This window comes from Micropterus dolomieu, linkage group LG18 (assembly GCF_021292245.1).
Source record: "Micropterus dolomieu isolate WLL.071019.BEF.003 ecotype Adirondacks linkage group LG18, ASM2129224v1, whole genome shotgun sequence".
NCBI classification, from domain to species: Eukaryota; Metazoa; Chordata; class Actinopteri; order Centrarchiformes; family Centrarchidae; genus Micropterus; species Micropterus dolomieu.
In genome coordinates, this window is record NC_060167.1 from 34,917,701 (window position 1) to 34,937,728 (window position 20,028).

Consider the following 20,028-nt stretch of genomic DNA (forward strand, 5'->3'; position numbering starts at 1 on the left):
TTTGCTTTTATTCCAACATAGACAATATTGGGATACATCATATGAAGAAGGTGTGTGTTAAGAGGGCAGGCAAAAGGATTTATAAAGCCTTCTTCTCTGTTATTAAGAAGTGGTTTCGACTTCTTTGCATATGATACAATGAGCATTGAAATTTAGAGAGAAAATAATTTAAATAAATAACAAATGTAACAATCAAACAAGCACTTGAAGTAAAATAAAGAACCAAGAAATGCCACATTTTAATGTGCTCATGTGCAGCCCTCAGGCTAGATCTGTGTTACACCGTGAGGCATTCCCTACATATTTAGTCACTAACTTAAAAGGAGCATCAAGTTCTTTGACTTATCTAGTTTTGTTTTGAACTATACAAACATAGACTTTTTAAAAAAAATGTAAATGTTGTATTTATTTTGAATCCCTAATCAGTCAGGTATCAATCATAGATGGTAGGCTATCAACATCACAAGACATTAGGAAAATGAAAACACACTTTCCATAATTTAAGTATATGAAAAGAAATAAATGTATTGTATAACACATGTGACACAGTTAAGCATTTGATCCACACAGAATAAAAGTGCCATTTCTGTTACTATTGGGGCCAGAACGCACCGTAAGAACGAGCCCCCTGAAGGCTCGCTATGTTTCCGTTCGTCCCTCCAGTCACAACAAAGAGACGTCGCCTACGTCACATGGTGACGTCGTGTTGATTTTGAGCGGAGAAATAATTTATTTATAAACTGACGTAAGGGCGCTAAATCTAAAATAAACCGTGAATAAAATGTGAAAATACATAAAATATTTTGGTGAAGCAGCCGCACGCATGAAAGGTTCGATAATATTTAACCTTAACACAATACACGTTACGTTAGCGTACGGTAGCGTTAAATGGAAAATGCAGGGAAAATGACTTGCTAACACTGCCGGTCGCGCTAGCTAAATGTTAGCTAGCTAGCTAACATTAGCACGAGGGTAGTCCTTACCCCTGGCGTAACTCTTCAAATACTGTTTGTCGTAATTTTGTGTATTTTCATGCTCTGTGTATTATTGCGATGTGTAGTGTGGTATGGTCACTTTTAAGTTCAGCAGGGTATTGAGAAAAATCCTAAGCGAATGCTAACGTTACCTGGCTAGGTTAAGTAGCACAACATAGCTAACAGTGAGCTGCTGCGGGAGATGAGCAATGACCTGCAAGAACCTACTTGGCTCCTGTTAGCCGGCTATGTTAACTATTTGGCTAAACTTAGGCCACTGCATTGTTGCTTTATTTGACTTATATATCTGACCGAGTGGTTAACGTTACATCGTAGGATTATGGCGCCCCGCTTACAGCTGGAGAAAGCGGCTTGGCGTTGGGTGGACACGGTGAAACCAGAAGAAATCAGACAGGAGCACATCGAGCTAGCATATCGCGTCAATCTCTCGGCCTGCAAGAGGGGAACCTGCAGGTACAATACTAACATTTCTGAGCATGTCTCTGTTGTGCTTGTATGTGCCAGTAAAACTAAATGGCACTAACGCTACAGATGTAAAATTTCATTTGAAAGATGAGGCCTTAATGGCCAGCTCCGCTGAAAGTTGCTAATGTGCATCAAAAGCCTGATTTGTATAACGTTACTTGCTTGTGGACAAGCTTCATAGCATGCAGGGCAGCTCTGTGGACTTTATATGTAAGGTCATGTAGATCCACTACACTTTTCAATTCAGTACAAAATCAAAATAGCTCTAATATACAGGTTGGTAGGCACTGGGCATCACAGTGAGCACCAATTCCTACAGTTGAAATGTTACTGAAGTTTATCTTGCTCTGTGACTAACTGCATATATAATGTTCATTTGAAAGGGTGTGTAGCTTTGTATGTGCAACATCACAAAACTGTCAGGTTTGTGGATGACTTTTGTCTTTACATAAAAGAGAGATGCAGATAGATGTTTACTACTAAAGTAGGTATTGGACCAATAAGGTTGATGACCATGTCATGCTTTTGCAGGAGGAACTGCAAAGGGAATCCCAACTGTCTTGTGGGTATTGGTGAGCAGTCGTGGCTTGGGGAGATTGATGAAAATGCTTTCCACAATATTGATGACCCAAATTCAGAGCGACGAGACAAGGTAATTCTTGAATAGGCTGGACATACCTCAAATTGCTTACTCACCTGTGTTTTTTCCCCTCAAATCACATGTGTTGTAAGTCTTGGGAAGTTATTGTAAGGCCAGAGTTGGAGGAATATATGAAGACACGGTTGATCTCTCTCTGTTTCTGCCCCCTTCCAGAACACATTTGTTGGCCTGACCAACCTTGGTGCAACATGTTACGTCAACACATTCCTGCAAGTGTGGTTCCACAACCTGGAGCTGCGTAGGAGTCTCTATCAGTGCCACAATTCCCGAGCGCAGGAACACAATATTGAGTCTGGTATAATTGAAAACTTAATACTGGGGATGCTGCTTTATGTTTATTCATTTAATGTTTGAGCCAGATTTTGTGAACTATTTCCTCTGCCTTGTGTATACACTTCAAATAGTGCATCTACCACCAGCTTCCAGTATTTTCCTGGGGTTTCACTGTCACCACCAGTACCATTCTTGATTAAATTTGCTGACCGAACTTAACGGAGCTATAACCACTGTGTTGTTAGAAGTAATAAGGAAACTCAAAATCACTAGCACCATGTTGCTGATTTGTTTGCACATGGGAATTGGCATTCTTTAGCAATATTTCTCATTTTTGTCAAATAATTTCACATGACTGTTTAAAATAATTTGACAGGTGAAGGCCCACTTACATATTGCCTAGTACGTTACTGAGGCTAGTATGACACTGCAAACTCGTGCTTTGATTGCTTTTTAGGTTTTTAGCTTTTGAATGAATGAAGGCATATCATTCTCTCAGACAGACATATCTGTCTTTTTCAGATTATGATCCTCAGTCCATCTGTGAGCATCTGCAGTATCTGTTTGCGCTACTGCAGAACAGCAACAGAAAGTACATCGACCCTTCAGGGCTGGTCAAAGCACTAGGCCTGGACACAGGACAGCAGCAGGTAAATCACTACATATACTCTGGCAAATGAATAAAACTTAAAAATACAGGGCTGGTTTCACAGTTTAGAAGATGAGTGTGGATGTTTATTTCACAAGGGCTCCATTTTTGTTGTTATTTCATCGTTGCGATAATTGTGTTCAGAATTTTCTCACTTGTCTGCGCATTATACCGCCTCAGTACATAAATGCTCAAAAATATCACCCATAACATGATGTCTAGGAGAAGAAGACCAGAGCCCAAAGTGATTAAAATTTACTGTCAAAAGTTGATTATTTATAAAACGTTTTGTTGATAACTGGAAACTCTTAGTTTCAGTATTACACAGCAGAATTAACACTGCCAGCATGTTTATCAGTGGTTAAACTTGTCTTATTTACAGTGAATTGAATTCCAACCTTTCATTTTCAGGATGCCCAGGAGTTTTCCAAACTTTTCTTGTCTTTATTGGAGGACACGCTGTCAACGCAGAAGAACCCCAACCTGCAGAATGTCATCCAGCGGCAGTTCTGTGGACAGTTCTCCTACGTTACTGTGTAAGACCACTCAGTACTCAAAGCTGACACAAGCTTGTACTTACATGAGACAGTGTCACATGTCAAAGTCGGACATCAGAACCTCCTCAAAATGTCACTATTTGAATTTCATTAACTGTGTGCAATTGCAACCAGAGGCCAAAATGAGCTGAATTTTATAATTTATGACCAAGTCACAAAGACTGTTATGTTTTGTCTAGGGCTGTACCAAGTGTAATCCTTTTTTAACGCTCAAAGTTTCTTTTGAGGTTTTCGAATGAAGCTTTGAATGGCTGTCGTTATCACCCCCGAAAAAAGTGATTATACGAGTTTGTCTTTTTTAAACTCTTTGATAACTCTGTAACTAAGTCAGTTTCGTCAACATAAATACATGAAGGCAACAGGCTAATTCCAAAATCTGAACAGTCCAGTGCAGAAGTTTAGTGCAATTGTTAGACTGCTGCAAAACTGCCTTGTTAATACAGTTGCCTGCTTCCCTTTCTGTGCGACCGCAGTGAAAATGCTTTTTGAAAGGCTAAATGCCAACAAATATGGATTGAAGCAGAATATTTCGTTAGATAAAAATATGTTTTTAGTTTTAGACAACAAATTTTGACTTCTGGACGCTCTGCAGTTATTGCAAATTTTGGATCACACGAGTTGGAAACAATGTTATGCGGCCATCATTGTAATCTAATTTTATAAATAGTATAATACTAATAATATTAGTTTAACCTAATCTTTTCTGCAAATGTGCAAAAAATACTGGGTTTAAACAGAATGAAAAGACATAAATAAATCTGTGCAGCATTTGAATGTTGATATAGAATTCAAACGTCGATGAATTAAGCTTTAAACTATTTAGTGCAGCCCTAATTTTGGCAGATGAGGAAATTTTGCTTAGTTGCAAGGTAGAAAGGAGAGAAAGGAAATGAAAAGGTGGCCAGTATTTTACATTTGTACTACATAGGAGATACCATAATAGTGGCTTGTCAGGCAGGTGAAAGAATCATCTGTCATGAACCTCACACCACTCCAGAAGGATGTTTCTGAGCATTTTGCCATCACCCTCTGTTTTCTTGTGATGTAATGTCTGTAACTTTTCACGTGGGTCTTTAACATATGCTGTAGATGCATAAAATGTGCTGGCTTTATGTCAAAATATTTCTTTGGATAAAGAACATTTACTTTTGGATATGTTACAAGTTCCTTTTTAACTGTGTCATATATTTGACTGGTCATGTGAGAGAATTCTATAATATTAAGCATGGGAACAGGGAGTGTTTCGCTGAGGAGAAGTTTTCTTCTTACTCAGAAGTCATAAATCTGTTGTATAACACTTTTTTTTATCAGAGGTGGTGCCAGTCAGAGGTGAGCTTCAGTTTAACATTGCGCTTTCTGTAAAGCTTGGTTTAGTGAAAGTAATCATGTGAATTGGGACCAGAGTCCTGCAGAGGCGCATGCAGCTATTTTCTGGTTGACTTGATTTTTATGAGATGTGAAATTAGTAGAGAAATTATTATTAAGTGTTATGCCAGGAAAGCAGTTTTCTGCTGTGTTATCTGTTATCTTGGCTGTTCTCCAGCTGTAACCAGTGTGGACGATCATCTGCACTGCCGTCCCGATTCTACGAGCTGGAGCTGAACATCCAGGGCCACAAGAACCTCACCGAGTGTGTCACAGAGTTTCTGAAGGTAGCTTTCATTCCCTGACGCACTGACAGTCTTAACATCTACTCCCATAAATCGTATTTGGCATGAGTGTATTGTGTAATTTTGAGTGTATGAACAATTAATAGCACAACAAAGGGGAAGATGGCATCGTAGGATAAATAAAACATTGCCCACACACACATTTAGAACTTGTCAGTGTCTGTGTAGAAGGCATGCCACAGTAAAATGGGTTTAGGATAGATGGAAAACGTTGATATGAAAAGAATGAGATTTTTGCTAAATACTTATTTCACTAAGTTATCCATAGAGCTGCACGATTAATGGAAGTACAATTTCAATCCAGGGTTTTCTGCAATCTCATGCTTATGTGACGAAAATTCTCCCGTATTTGTATTAATTAGAAATCAAAACAGACGCACCGCTTTTTCCTCCCTATGCTATTCTATGTATGTTAGTCCGTCCACGTGACAGGAAAAGGGGGGCAGTACAGTGGAGTAAAATGCTGTGAAAGACAAATCTTTTTAGGAACACTAATAATGTGTCAGATTTACTGAAACACAGCGATGGTGAGGAAGACTAAATACATTTGTACATCCCCATGAAAGAATTGCGCAGTCTGCTGTGTGGAACTGGATTAAAAGACGATGACCGTCAAAAGCATCTAGGTTACCTTGCAAGCAAAAGTTACACCGGAAATGTTTTAAAACCACATGAAATGTCACAGAAAGGGCCAGAGCCAAAGATATGGCTTGTATGTTGTTCCTCAAATGTAAGTGACCAAATGAGTAAATGTAAATATGGCTTAAGACTTTGCTAATCAAATGACACTCAGTGCCCTCCCACAACTGTTTATCGTGTTGTGCTACCTGCTCTGATGTTATAAACATTTGTTAAATGTCAAGCAGCTGTCTAGGCAGAAATGCAAAAAACATACTATTTTGAGGCCACAGCAGATTTATGATCAAACTCAACTGTGGAATAGATGACCCTAACAGTTCCTTTTTTTGTTTTGTTTTTTATCAGTAATGACTTTATCACAGGCAGTCAGAGCTTAAAGACTGTGAAACTACTGAACCAGCTGGAGTTGGGAGGCAGAAAAAAATATTTGCTAATAATTATGATATAATAATTATTATTATAAAAAATTATAATTATAATTATAAAAAATTCAAAGGTGTTCTCAAGAGGACACAACACGCTATTTCTTTCTTTTGTGTCCGCAACTAAACCTCTGACTTTAGATCCATCATATTTTATGTACTTAGCACATGATATACTTAAAGAGATAATTGCAAACTTGCATATGATGTGGAAATATATATGGGAAAATAGAGCGTCTAAAAATATATTTTGTGGAGGAGAAAAGATAAATTTAGCTTGGCATGTGTGCTGCCTGTGTAAATTGTTTAGCCCTATGGGTCAGCATGTTAAAAATGTGCTTCACAAAAAGTAAAACACAATACCATTAATTCAATTCATCTGTCCAGTTTGATTTAGAATTAGATTTTTTGTGTGTCCCAAAGTCAAATGACTGCGTCTGAAAATGTCTTGATGTGTATATATTTGTGTGTGCTGTTTTCACAATGGTTACACCTCGCCGTCCACCTTGCAGGAGGAGAAGCTGGATGGAGAGAACCGCTACTTCTGTGAGAACTGTCAAACTAAACAGAGCGCCACCCGAAGGATCAGACTGCACAGCATTCCTCCAACCCTCAACCTTCAGCTCATGCGCTTTGTCTTTGATAGGTCTGCCTCACTTTTTACTGCACTGTGTGAAAAGGCATAGCATATAAAACATACATAGTGATTATATGACTTGGGCAAGACAATTCATTCTCTCATTTTATTTTTATTTTGCTGATTTTACTTCAGTTACTGGAATAACTACTGACACTATTAGTGTCTACTATCCACTGGTATGCGAACAAAGAAAAACTAAACCATGTGGTCTGAGTGTCTGCCAGATGAGTAAATATAAGTGTAATGGTCTTTTCCAGACAAACAGGCCACAAGAAGAAGCTCAACACCTTTATCAGTTTTCCAGAGCAGCTGGACATGGGGCCTTTCTTGGAAGGAAAAGAAGGTATTTCTTGTATAAATCTCTGATACACCACACAGATTCTGGACTTTCGCATCACAGTCATTGCAAACTGACATGTGTCAGCTATACAGAAGAAACCAAATACATACTGTACTTTTTCTCTCTTAATTTAATGGACTCGAGATCAATTTTCAATAGTCTTCAATTATATGTTTTTTGTTTTTTTTTTCACAAGTTCACTGCTTGCTAAAGCTGTACTAGTATTTTCTAGTCAATACATTGCTTGCTCGACTATGCTACATTTTATCATCTAGCAACAGCAGTCATCTTTTGCTTATCGCTCATTGAAAGGTAAGCACGTTGACATTTTTGCGTGTTTGTCCTCACTGTTTCTCCAGACCAGAAGTGTGTTTATGAACTGAGTGCTGTGTTGATCCATCGGGGAATCAGTGCCTACTCGGGCCACTACATTGCCCACGTGAAGGACGCTCGTACGGGCGACTGGTACAAATTCAATGACGAGGAAATTGAGAAGATGGAAGGCAAGAAGCTGCAGCTTGGCACAGAGGAGGAGATTGGTGAGTAGTACTAAATGGACACGGTATAGTTTCACAGTATTATTTTGTAATGTGGAATCAAGTTCTTTACTGGTTTAAAAAAAACAAAAAACATATCATATTGCAAGCCTGCAGAAATGTTTAAATTTCATGTCTGAAAATGGATGCGTTTGTCAATGTTGCTCTTTCTTCTTGGTCCCCAGCTGAGACAGTGAAGTCCCAGGCACGAAAGCCAAAGTGCAGTAAAGGCTACCACTGCTCCAGAAATGCCTACATGCTGGTGTATAAAGTCCAGGAAGAGGAGTGCTCTGATGCGTCCAGGACCAATGTCGAGGTGCCAGGTAAGTAGTAGAATTGTAACCAATTTCACATATTGCTTGTTTTTGTGTGTGATGTGTCACTATGACTTGAAACAAACAAAGATGGCAGCCAGACAAGAAGGCAGCTCTAATTTGTGGTTTGTATCTATGTTTGCATAAAGGAGTTAAGTAGTTTGACAGCCTTCAGCCTGGTCCATGTCGCTTTACTAATAGTTTTCCTATTCCTGCCCTGGCTCCCAGCCTTCCTCCAGAGGTTGGTGGACCAAGACAACCATAAATTTGAGGAGTGGTGCTGTGAGATGGCCGACATGAGAAAACAGAGCGTGGATAAGGGCAAAGCCAAGCATGAGGAGGTGAAGGAGCTCTACGAGCTTTTACCCGCAAGAGACGGTCGGTAAAAACATTCCCTAATGACCCACAGTCCACTTAACAACACCAAAGCAAGTGTATGTTTGTTGTGACTTACACGCTGTACAGTGTTTTCCACACATAGACTTTACTTGGGTGGGCCACCCAGGTATATTAGGTGACCCACTGAAACACAGATACTGTAGATCATTAATCTATGAGGTTACAAGACGCGGACACAGTGGATATTTTACAAGTAAGGACTACGTAGAGCGACAGTGAACACACCAGTGCAGATGTAATGTGTTACTTGTTACCTTGTTAACAAGCCTCCCCTACATGTGTCGGCACCTGTTGCTGAAAACGGAACTGCGGGTGGAAAAATCCAGAAGACGAGTTCTGTGTCTTTTTGGTGACTTTATAAAACATACGCCTACTGCTGATGGAGAAAAAGAATAGAGCGGACACATAGGCTAGAGGGAGACAGACACAGTAAGAGGCGGGGCAAGCTGAGTGTTTGCAGCAGAGGTGTAGGTGTGTGTGAGTGTGGGGGGACGAGAACTGAAGGGAAAGGGAGCACATTCAGTTAGTGAGTAAATGCTAAAATACGGTGGAAAATATAACCCTGGCCGCCGCACGAGTCTGTAATTGTGTGGGAAACACTGCTATAAGTACAGACAGTGTAATGAAGGCAGCTGTTATCACAAAATACACATGGATTTATGGAATCATATAAGAGGTCTCTTTATGTGTGATGTGTTTCTCAACTTTCCCTCCTCAGGCGAGCCGTATGAGTTCATCCCCCTTGACTGGTTGAAGAAGTGGCTGGAGGACTCCACTGCCACAAAAGAAATTGAAAACTCCCTCTTCTTGTGTTCTCATGGCAAACTGCACCCAGACAAAGTGGGAGATTCCAAGAGGGTTTCCCTGCAAGCTGCTCAGCTTCTCTATGAGCGCTACGGTGGAGGACCGAGACTGGACGGTCAGTCAAACAGAGGGCGTAGTCTTTTCTCAAATCATGAGCTTCTGCTAAATTGAAAAGATTTTAGTAATTCCATTTTGAAAGTTACACAGAAGTAGGTATCGTTCCAAAACAAAAAAAACAAAAAATCTGAAAATCATCAAATCAGATATGTCTCTTTTCCACTGTGTGTGGCTTTAAGCATCCTGATAGTTGTATGAGGTATGTTTGTGACTTAAAGAGTGAGTCTGTATTATAGCACTTTGTTTGTTTTGAAATAATAAAACACTGTGCTTGAACTTGCAGGCTTTTCTTTAGGGAATATAAATCCCACCAAATTCCGTTATCACAAACGAAATATGCTCTATCTTCTGACAGCGGTGAAGTCCTACAGGGTTGTAATAATATGAGCATCTATGTGGTCAGGGACTGCAGACTGTTCAGTATAACAAAGTTGTGCAAAGAATAACACTGAGAGGGAGGAATGGTTAAAGAAGCAGCAGCCACAGCAAACTGAGCAATTAGATTAATAATTGCGATTAATCCTCTGACAAATCATTATCATCAATGGTTGACTGGAATATCACAAAAGCAATTTGTCGTTCTGTCATTTCACTCGGAAAAAAACATATCCTGGTCGCTCCTAAATGTTAGTCATCTACATTTTTACATATCCAACTTTTGTGTGTTTGTTCAGGCTCCTCTCTGTGTAGAGAGTGTGTTAGCCAGCGATGCAGAGTGCTGCGGCTGAAGAACCAGCTCAATGAAGACTACAAGGAAGTCTCCAACCTGGTCAAACGCACGCTCAGGTGAACACACTCAGCAAAAGGATTAGTTCAACGGATTGTAGTGTTGTGCATCTAGTTAAGTTTATATCAATATATATTTCAGTAGCCTCTTTCGGTCAAGCACCCCTTTTCGTTAATCTGGCAACAATTTAATATTCCGGTCTCATGTCTGAATAAGCCCCCTGTGTACTTTTAAAAGAGCAGTGCGTAGTGCGAATTTAGTGGCTTCTAGCAGTGAATTTACAGATTGCAAGTGTGAAGGAGAAATTATGGTGGCTACATACCTCACAAAAGGCCTTATATAGAGACGGTGTTTGGTTTGTCTATTCTGGGCTACTGTAGAAACATGTTGGTTCATCATGGCGGGCTCCGTGGAAGTGGACCCTTTCCCTCTGTACACCGCATGCACAATTATTAGGCAACTTAAACCTCGGGATTAATTTTATCGTTAAACAAACAATGCTCTCGAAATATAACTGAAACTCAAACCAGAATGTTTAAACTACGGAAACGTGAGTTTTGTCTTGCTCAGCAGAATATATAAGTGTACAGAATTATTTGGCAGCTAAATTACCAAAATAATATATAAATAATAGTTCTCAATAGAATTCAAGTCAGGTGAGGATGGGGGCCGGGTCATTACTCGGGCATCTTTGAGGCCCTTGCTGGCTAGCCAAGCAGTGGAGTACTTGAAGGCATGTGATTGAGCATTGTCCTGCATAAAGATCATAGCCTTGAATGGCGAGGACTTGTTTTTGTATCACTGCTTGAAGAAAGTATCTTCCAGAAACTGGCAGTAGGTTTGGGAGTTGAGTTTCAAGCCATCTTCAACCCGAAAAGGTCCAACTATGTCATCCTTAATGATAGCAGCCCATAACAGTACCCCTCCACCACCTTGCAGGTGACTGAGTAAAAGTGGTGCTGCATCCATCAGTGATCCAGCCACGAGCCCATCCATGTGGTCAATCAAGAGTCAACCTCATTTCATCTGTCCTTATAACTTTTGAAAATCTGTCTTCTGGTATATCTTTTTGGCGCAATTTTGACTCTTCAACTTGTGAATCTTATTCAGTGGTGGTCGTTTTTCAGCCTTCCTGACGTGAGTAGGTGGTCCTTCACTGTGGCCTCTGTCTCCCTGTCATACCAGGTATCAGGCAACCTTGCAGCTCATTCTGTACATGTGATGTTATGTCTGAATGAAGCATTAAGGAACATTAACGTAAAAGTCACCTCTGTCTGAATGGGGGGAAAAAAAGCCATTACTTTAACAGATAGATGAAGGCGGCAATGTAGAGATAAAATTAATGAATTGCAGGTTCCTTCATAAAAGAAAACCAGTCCTCAAGTGGGTGAAACACAATTTAATGTAATAGTGTGTGTGTGTGTGTGTGTGTGTGTCTGACTCACTCACTCACTCACTCACTCACTCAGTGGTGAGGGCTACTGGGTGGGCAAAGCATCTCTGCGTAGCTGGAGGCAGTTGGCTTTGGAACAGCTGGAGGAAGATGAAAATGAAACCAAACACAGCAACGACCAGACCAATGGACAGGGACCACACATCAACAACAGCAAAGGTGGGAGGAGTGGATATAATATCCAAATTGTGCACAAGAGCTTTACTGATTTTCATGGTATGATCACAATCATCACAATACACAATGCTAACTGTAAAATAAACAGCTATGTTAGGCATGCTAGCGGATATATGGGGATGTACTTTGGTACAGTGGTGCTATGATCTTTTTAGTGCGTTTGCCATTTGGCACCAAATACTAGTACAGCTGAGGCTGATGGTAACGTCATTAGTTTTGTTTTCATATTTGGTCCTAAACGAAAGGATTGGTAAAAGAAACAACAACTCACACTGCTAGCATAGCATAGCTAATCTATGCCTGTCCTTTATTTATCTGGCTTCCTTTTTATTTTAGTATTAAATTCAACCAACATCTTGTTGAATTGTTTGATTGTAGAGTTCTGCCCAGAGCTCTCAGAGGGGAACGAGGATGAGATGAAGACTTTCAATGAAGACATTGTCTGCACTCATGGTAATGAACGGTGATGTCCCATCACTAGCATCTAGAATAATCTTAGAAAATACTTTAAACAATGTCATTGTACAATTTTTAAATAAAATACTTTTTTCATTGCTATTATTACTATCTTTAATATGTTTGCTCTTAAATGTGTATCTTTGTTTCTGCTGTAGGAGGTCTGAGTATTCTGGAGACTGAACGGAAGCTGGTATCTTCTGAAGTTTGGACCAAGCTGAGGGCATACTTCCCCAAAGCCCCAGAATTCCCTCAAAACCAAGAGTCCTGTCAGCAGTGCCTGGTAGGTAGACATTAATAAACCATCCAATGTTGCACCACAATGATCACTCACTGTCAGCTTTCATTCTTTCTTTTTTTGTTGTTTATACCTCTACATCTGCATTATTTTCTCTAAGCCTGCATTCAAATTGGATGTCTAAAAGGTCGACCTATGTACAGTGTACAGCTGCCCTGCTGGAGGTGCCTCTGGTGTAGTTGATTCACTGCGATCACAGTGAGCAGAAGGTTTGCAGTGGAGAAAGCTTTGCTAGGTGTGTGACACTGACAAGGAGAAGATCACTGAGATGTTTTCAACTTGCTTCTCCACCAGCATCAGAAACTTATAGTAGGAGGAAACAAGCTGATCAATCACAGTTCTTGTGTTATATCTATCACCTAATATGTAGTTACATTTCTCAGGAGGTGTATGTTAGCTATAGCAGCCATGTGCTTAGCCTCTGTTGACACACTGCAGCCATATCGTGAAACTATAAATCAGCCAGATTGAAGAAAGCTATAGTCAGACAGCAGGCACATAGAGGAATGATTCATGTCCTGCACAGCTGGCTGATGTGTCATAATAGAGTAGGGGTGGGAATCACCAGAGGCCCCACGATACGATATTATCACGATATTAATGTTGTGATTCGATTTTATTGCGATTTTAAATATATTGAGAGATATTGCAATTTATTACCTTTTTCCAACTTCCAGTTAGGTCCCTAAAGTCAAACTTTGTCAACATCGGTTTATCTAAGAAGATACATTTCTCTGTTCATATCACTTTTTCAGTCATCTATATGGTCCTGTTAAGTTTTCTAATGGACTAAAAAAGCAATAGATTTTATTATTCTAGTACCAAAAAGTTAAAACTCCCATCTGCAATTTATATAATAAAATATTGATACTTCGGCGTCCGTGTATCGATACAGTATTGCCATGGCAAATATCACGATACTATGCTGTATCGATTTTTTATTTTTATTTTTTATTTTTTTCCCACCCCAATAATAGAGTGAACTATTGTGTGAGTCGTAAAAAAACATTTCCTTCTTGTGTGTCCAGACACTAGAGCAAGAAGAAAAGGACAATGAGGCGGTCAGTAAGATGATGGCCCTGGACCAGAAGAACCAACTGCTCAACCTCTTCCACGAGAAAAACCGGCCAACACTCACCAAGTGGCCTCAGGTAGACACAAAGCAAAGCACAAAATTGTCAGTCTGTTACCTCTTCACACAATTATGTAGAAAAAGAGGTAAAATGAGAATGATGCCTGTATGAAAATTTCTACTCTGCAGCTGCAAAGTGGAAATGACAAAGTACATTGCAGTGTCCATAGAATGTAAAATTTTCCAATGACAAATATGCAGAGGTTTTCTGAGAACAAATAGTTGGAAAAGCTAGAGCAGATACTAAATAAACACCCAAAAAGCTTAAGGACTAAACCTGCTAAAGAAGTCTACTGGGGAGGAACTATAACCATTATCTGGGGAAAGTACGTTAGTTAGTTTTGATAACCTCCACAATGTTTTTACATTCATGGCACAGCACCCGAGCAGAGTTTTGGAAATCACCACCTTATAACTGCTGAAAAATCCTGGTAATATGACAACAGTTATTATAGATATGATTGTTCATGTTTGGCTTTTGTGTCTTCATTTTACAGCTTTTGACATTTATCTCTAGAAATTCTAATAAAAAAGGCAACACGAGAACCGCCTCTCTTTTGTATAAGTACTTAGCATTCTGTTTCTCCTTAGCTTAAAATGCAACTAGTTTGCTTTACTAACCTCAACTCCTCCATGGTAACCACTGTACTTTATTTACCAGTTTTTCAGACTTATCTGAAAACTGAAAAATAATTTAACTGTAAGGATGTCTCGTATGTGTAAAGACTGGGTTCAAATCCACTGTGAGACACCAGTGTGTCCCTGAGCAAGACACTTGCTCCAGAGGCGTGCGACCTCTCACATAAATAGCCATTGTTAAGTCGCTTTGGATAAAAGCGTGAGCTAAATGAATAAATGTAATGTAATTTGAGTCACTGTTGCTTTTCTGTCATCTTAAACCAGTCTGCCCATTCTCCTCTAACCTCTGACATCAACAAGACATTTTCGTCCACACAACTGCCGCTCACTGGATATTTTCTCTTTTCCGGACCTTTTTCTCTGTAAACCCTAGAGATGGTTGTGCGTGAAAATCCCAGTGGATCAGCAGTTTCTGAAATACTCAGAGCAAATTGTCTGGCACCAACAACCTTAAATCCCCCTTTCTTCCCCATTCTGATGCTCGCTTTCAACTTCAGCAAGTTGTCTTGACCTCGTCTACACGCCTAAATGCATTGAGTTGCTGCCATGTGATTGGCTGATTAGCTATTTGTGTTAACAAGCAATTGATCAGTTGTACCTAATAAAGTGGCCGATAAGTGTATACACAGTGCAACATGAATCTAGTAGTTTTTGTCAGAAATCATTTAAGATTAAAGTGGTTTAGTTGTATTGAAATTAATGTTTTAAGATCAACATTCATTGAAATGGTACAAATATCATGGTCGATGATAAAGTATGACTCAGCTGAATACAGTACACCCTCTCCTGTTTGTCTCTCCAGGACACCGATGTTCTATACATAGTCCCTCTGTTTTTTGTTGATGAGTGGAGAAAATTCATCAGGTATGTTTGTTTCAACATTGAAATTAACAAAACTAATTAAACTGTTTGTTGTCACATTGTCAAACTAATGCCTGAAGAACTGAAGAACAGGGCCATCCTTCCATAAAATGAGTTAGTAAAAAGAATAGTTTGGCATGACTATCAGATGTGTCACTTAAGTGATGACTAAAACCAATTATAATTGATTCAGTTTGCATTTAACTTGACCCTTTCATTTCTGAGTTGGCAGGTCCTTGATGATGTTGAATATGACTGGCAGTAAAATTGTAGATCAACCTTTTTAAATGATAATTGTTGATCTGTGTGTGCATTTTATAGGAGGCCCACTAAATCCTCTCCAGTTTCTAATGTTGGCAACACTCTGCTGCTCTGTCCCCACGGAGGCTTCATGTTCACCTACGAGTCCCTGATCAACGGAGATGCACAACAGTGAGTTCTGCTTATTTAACTGACCAATAGTTGCTTTTCTCCACAAAACAATCCACAGAACATAGAGATACATTGTGAATATCTACACATGTGAATGTCTATAATAACTCATACTAATGCTAAACCCTGAACCCAGTGAGGCAGCGGTGGTCCTGACACTTCATGCATGAACTCAGTCAATTAATTTAATTTCCTGAACAAGACTTGCACAGATCTGAACAACCAGGTTAACACAGCTTTTGTTGATCAACAAATGTTCCTTATTCTTCACAAAATACAATGATCAAATAAAATATATGAAGAACCCTGTGCTGAACTACTGTGGTCTCATGTCGTGCTGTTTCTCCTGCACAGTATAGCTCTGCTCTGGCCCAGTGAGTGGGAAGTGATCAACAGACTCTTCATCGTGGACCAGCCGATCTCCATCCACTGCTTCAAACAGACCACCCCAAGTGGTCTCACCATTCAGTACACCACTCAGCCCGGTAAGAGTGCAAAATCACATCACATTCACAGCTCAATTATTAAAATGTTCAGCATCCTTGGTTCATTTGATATTGTGTGTCTCTGTGTTCAGAACTGTGTTGGGAGTGCAGAGAGAGCTTCCTTTTCCAGCAGCAGAGGGACCTCAGAGAGTATACCCAAGCAACCATCTATATCCGCAAAGTCATTGAAGATAAGAGGGTATGAAAAGGGGGGTATTTTAGGACATCCAAACCATGATTTTGTCACACAATATCTAAAATGAGATTTAAAAGGTTTTCCGTTGTTGATGCAGAGCCTTTAACTTTGTGTTTTCACATTGTCGTCTGCATAGATGATAAAGGAGGCGGCTCCAGAACTGAATGCCAGCAGTTCCGAGGCCGAGGAGGAGAAGGAAGAACATCCAAAGGTGGATGGAGAGAGAGACCCTGACTTCAGCCAGGTAACTATAGGAAGGATTCTGCCACATTGCACACATAGTATCAGCTGACTGCTACCAGCAATAGAGCACTGCAACTAGCTACACATAGAGCCCGATTCATACTTCTGTGTCGAATCTACACCCTAGCCCTGTACCTGACGCACACCTCCCCAAAAAAAAAACACTCGATGCGGCGAAGAGGACAGCGAGAACTGTAATCGGTCAGCTTGGTAGCATCGCATGTCCTCCAAGCCAGCAGGAAGTGCTCCGTGCTTGGAAGTCAGTTTTACTAGCGGCCAATCCAGCGGTTGTCACAATAGTGTGATCAATTCGGTCGATAACATTTGAAAGTCTACAAGACCCGCACGATTATAATTTTACCCCCATTCAAGTTAGCAGAGGGCTAAACCGGGAGTAGAATGAGGAGTATCAGGAGTCCATTAACAGTACACACAGATCAACTTCTGTTTGAGGAAATCTCTTGACAGTTACTTTTTTGTTGTTAGGAAAGACGAGGAATAAAGGCACCTTCTATTGCCAGCCCTGATAGCTAATAATCACATTACTTTCTTTCAGTCACAAGATGGCGCAAAGCGGCTAAAGATGAGTGACGGCGGCGCAGCATCAGCAGCTGCTGTTCCTGTGACCAACATGACCAAACTAGGTGGAATAAGGAGAAGCACCCGGCACAGGAAACTCCGAGGAGAGAAAGCGCTCATCGTTTCAGCTAATCAGACACTTAAAGAGCTCAAAATACAGGTGAGGCTCCAAATTACTGGATACTAGATACTAGTACTTGATTGCTGGATACAAGTCTGAAGCATTTAAAATGAACATTAAAGTGGTAAATGAGAGATCTTGAACATGGATAGAATAAAGTTTGTTCACATAAACTGGTTGTTACAGAATCAGTAATCCTACACATGTATTTGGAAGCCCTTAACCAGAGCTGATGCTGTAACACGATATTGTAATATCAGTATTGTGAATATTGTGATTACTGTACTCTAAAGGTGAGTAGTGAGTATTCAAAAAACTAACATTGCTGTGCTTTGGATCCTGTAGATTATGCACGCCTTCTCCGTGGCTCCGTTCGACCAGAACCTCTCCATTGATGGGAAAAGTCTGACAGACGACTCAGCCACGCTGGGCAGTCTGGGCGTCATCCCTGAAAGCATCATCTGTCTAAAGGTACTGTGAATTTTACATAAAAATCTTAACGACTGCTGCTTAAGGCATCATCCACACTATTATAGCCGTGTTTTCAACAAAGGAACTATACCCCGGAACTAGGAACCTGTGGAGGAACTCATTGCGTTTCCACTGCAGGAACCAGGGTCTAAATGTAGCTCTAGGGTCTTTATGTTACCCCCAAAAAGTCCCTGCTCGGTGGTAGTACTTTCCGAAAGTACCAGTACTTTGGGGGGGTGGGGCTTGCCTTGCAGTCAATTTCTGAATGGTCGAGTAGAGGCTACTGGCTTTAAATCGAGCATGTCGGCTGTTTTTCTACTACTGCTCCTCTCTTTTCTACCATTGTTTGCAAACCCAATAGTCAGCACTCTAGTCTCGCCGATGTCGGCCTGAGATCAAACATCGGTATTAAATGTATCGCTCGGAAATAGCAGCCAGCGTGCAGCAGTTTTTTTTCTCTCTCTGCTGGATTTAGTTTATGAACTTGATGGCTTTAACCAGTTTGTTATTAAATTTGTAACAAACTGAGACTGTTATATACTCCCACACAAAAAAGCTTCTTTTTGAAGTTCCCTGTTTTCACCTGTCCGCATTAAAACGCTATCCCAGAGTTTCGAAACAAACGGGGGTCGGCAGTGTTTTCAAACTTCTCCGTTTTGGGTCTTTGGATTCGCCGTTTTAGTCTGGATGGGAGGTGCAAACATAGCAAAAGGTCTGTTTTAAAATGAAAACGTAGTAGTGGGGATGTAGCCTTAATCTTGATTCCCATCAGATGATCTTGATGGTGATTACAGACTTTATGCTTTATTGTTTTCCCACAGGCTGATGAGCCAATAGCAGACTATGCAGCAATGGATGATGTCTATCAGGGTAAGTGGTTTCATCTTTTGGAAATAGATTAGCTTGATTTATTAAAAAAAAAAAAAAAAACTAAATTATGAAGACTGTTTTCTTATATGTGGTCATCTCCTTTTTTCACAGTGAGAATGCCTGAAGAGGGGTTTAAAGGTGAGCATGCTGCTTCATTATTGGATTTCAAAAGGATTTACTTATCGTCATCCAGTAGGAAGTTAACATCTCTACTATCTGCACTAATGGGAGGGGAATGCCCTGATAATCACACTGAATTCATTTCATTATTCTTTTTGGATTGCTGTAAAACATGTGAGATGTGGGCAGTGATTTTTAGATGGATCTTGACTTGTTATAGAATTTCCAATTCAAACGTTTTGTTCTAGTGAAGGATTTTAGGGCTTGGTATTGAAGCCTAATAATTGTTTGGGTGGTGTTAATTTTATCTTGGATTGGGTGGCCAACTCTTCAGTTTGATTTAGGGTCTTTTTGGTGGGAAGTGTGTGTTTGTTCTGATTTGATGTAATTATTTCTGTCCCTCTCTGCAGGCACTGGGCTTCTCGGGCACTGAGGAAAGCTGAGCTGTAGCTATGCTTGAATTGGATCAATGACCGATGGATTTTTTTTAAAAAAAGCTTGAATTTGTCAAGTGTCCATATATAAATAAGTGCTTTAATTTGTTTTTTTTATGTTTCGAGTAGGCTTTCTTTAATAAAACTGTGACTATGTTGCAAAGCCGCTGTTTTTCTCTATATAAGATTAGCTGGCCTTTGATCTTTAAACTTCCTAATCATTCTGAAGGACTTCGGACTGTGGTAGTGCTTCTGCCTGACTAATACACACAGGTTGAGGGAACGCTAAGGGGATCAGTGTATTCTGAGGCTTGACTTCACTTAAGTTCTACTGTTACTCAAGAAAATGGGCTTTGTTTTTGACTCTTTTAAATTATGGCAGAATAAAAATTCAAGACAATGTTCTTTCTTTTCATTATGTGGAAGCTTGTGTTCTCACTGCAGTTTCCAGGTTTGTTAAAGGAATGCACGAGATACTTATGTATTAAGTATTATACATATAACTGCTCTTAAATGTTAGAACATTTATTACCTCTACAGCAAATCTATATCTATATACTCCATGTGGCGTTTAGAGATACATAGCTACACGGTATGTATAGAGGCTGATTCCTGCAGGTTTCAGCAGTGCAAACCTCAAGAGTTGGAAGTGAGAAACAGAATGCATCAGTGATATGTCCTGTTCTTTTCACTGTTATTTCTTATGGGCAATAAAGTTATTTTCAAAGCACCCTGTCCTCACATACTCTTAATTATGAGTTTCAAGAAATTGCCAAGTATAATGTGTCATTTGTGGCACAATGCTTATTGGAGAAAATCGGTGGTTTGGGATAATTTCAGTCCTGTGAAAGCA

At 39.9% G+C, this 20,028-nt stretch overlaps 1 protein-coding gene across 4 annotated transcripts; it reads left to right on the forward strand.

The window, feature by feature from the left end:
- The first annotated feature begins 620 nt into the window (after window positions 1–620).
- On the forward strand, window positions 621–19,905 carry usp48 (ubiquitin specific peptidase 48). Of its 4 annotated transcripts, none has more exons than XM_046075688.1 (28): window positions 621–745; window positions 1,311–1,448; window positions 1,992–2,112; window positions 2,275–2,416; window positions 2,917–3,044; window positions 3,455–3,579; window positions 5,144–5,252; window positions 6,844–6,977; window positions 7,229–7,314; window positions 7,671–7,850; window positions 8,033–8,170; window positions 8,390–8,539; window positions 9,279–9,479; window positions 10,156–10,267; window positions 11,678–11,820; window positions 12,217–12,291; window positions 12,453–12,577; window positions 13,621–13,743; window positions 15,166–15,227; window positions 15,546–15,656; window positions 16,011–16,141; window positions 16,234–16,340; window positions 16,474–16,581; window positions 17,137–17,319; window positions 17,626–17,751; window positions 18,573–18,621; window positions 18,733–18,759; window positions 19,152–19,905. In XM_046075688.1, the coding sequence occupies exons 2-28, from the start codon at window positions 1,315–1,317 to the stop codon at window positions 19,172–19,174; spliced, it is 3,153 nt and encodes a 1,050-aa protein (XP_045931644.1). In that variant the 5' UTR covers window positions 621–745; window positions 1,311–1,314; the 3' UTR covers window positions 19,175–19,905. The 4 variants fall into 4 exon arrangements, with proteins under 4 accessions (XP_045931644.1, XP_045931645.1, XP_045931643.1 ...); XM_046075687.1 differs by having other exon boundaries at window positions 684–830; XM_046075689.1 differs by lacking the exons at window positions 16,234–16,340; window positions 16,474–16,581; window positions 17,137–17,319; ... (2 more) ...; window positions 18,733–18,759; window positions 19,152–19,905 and having other exon boundaries at window positions 683–830; window positions 16,016–16,140.
- Window positions 19,906–20,028: the final 123 nt, after the last annotated feature.

What these genes read in the sequence shown, in the direction of transcription:
- usp48 (XM_046075688.1), top strand. Translation starts at nt 1,315, where the DNA reads ATGGCGCCCCGCTTACAGCTGGAGAAAGCGGCTTGGCGTTGGGTGGAC. An exon ending in TTTCTTGGAAGGAAAAGAAG is followed by an intron (nt 7,315 to 7,670) that starts GTATTTCTTGTA and finishes CTGTTTCTCCAG; the next exon opens with ACCAGAAGTGTGTTTATGAA. An exon ending in ACACATCAACAACAGCAAAG is followed by an intron (nt 11,821 to 12,216) that starts GTGGGAGGAGTG and finishes GTTTGATTGTAG; the next exon opens with AGTTCTGCCCAGAGCTCTCA.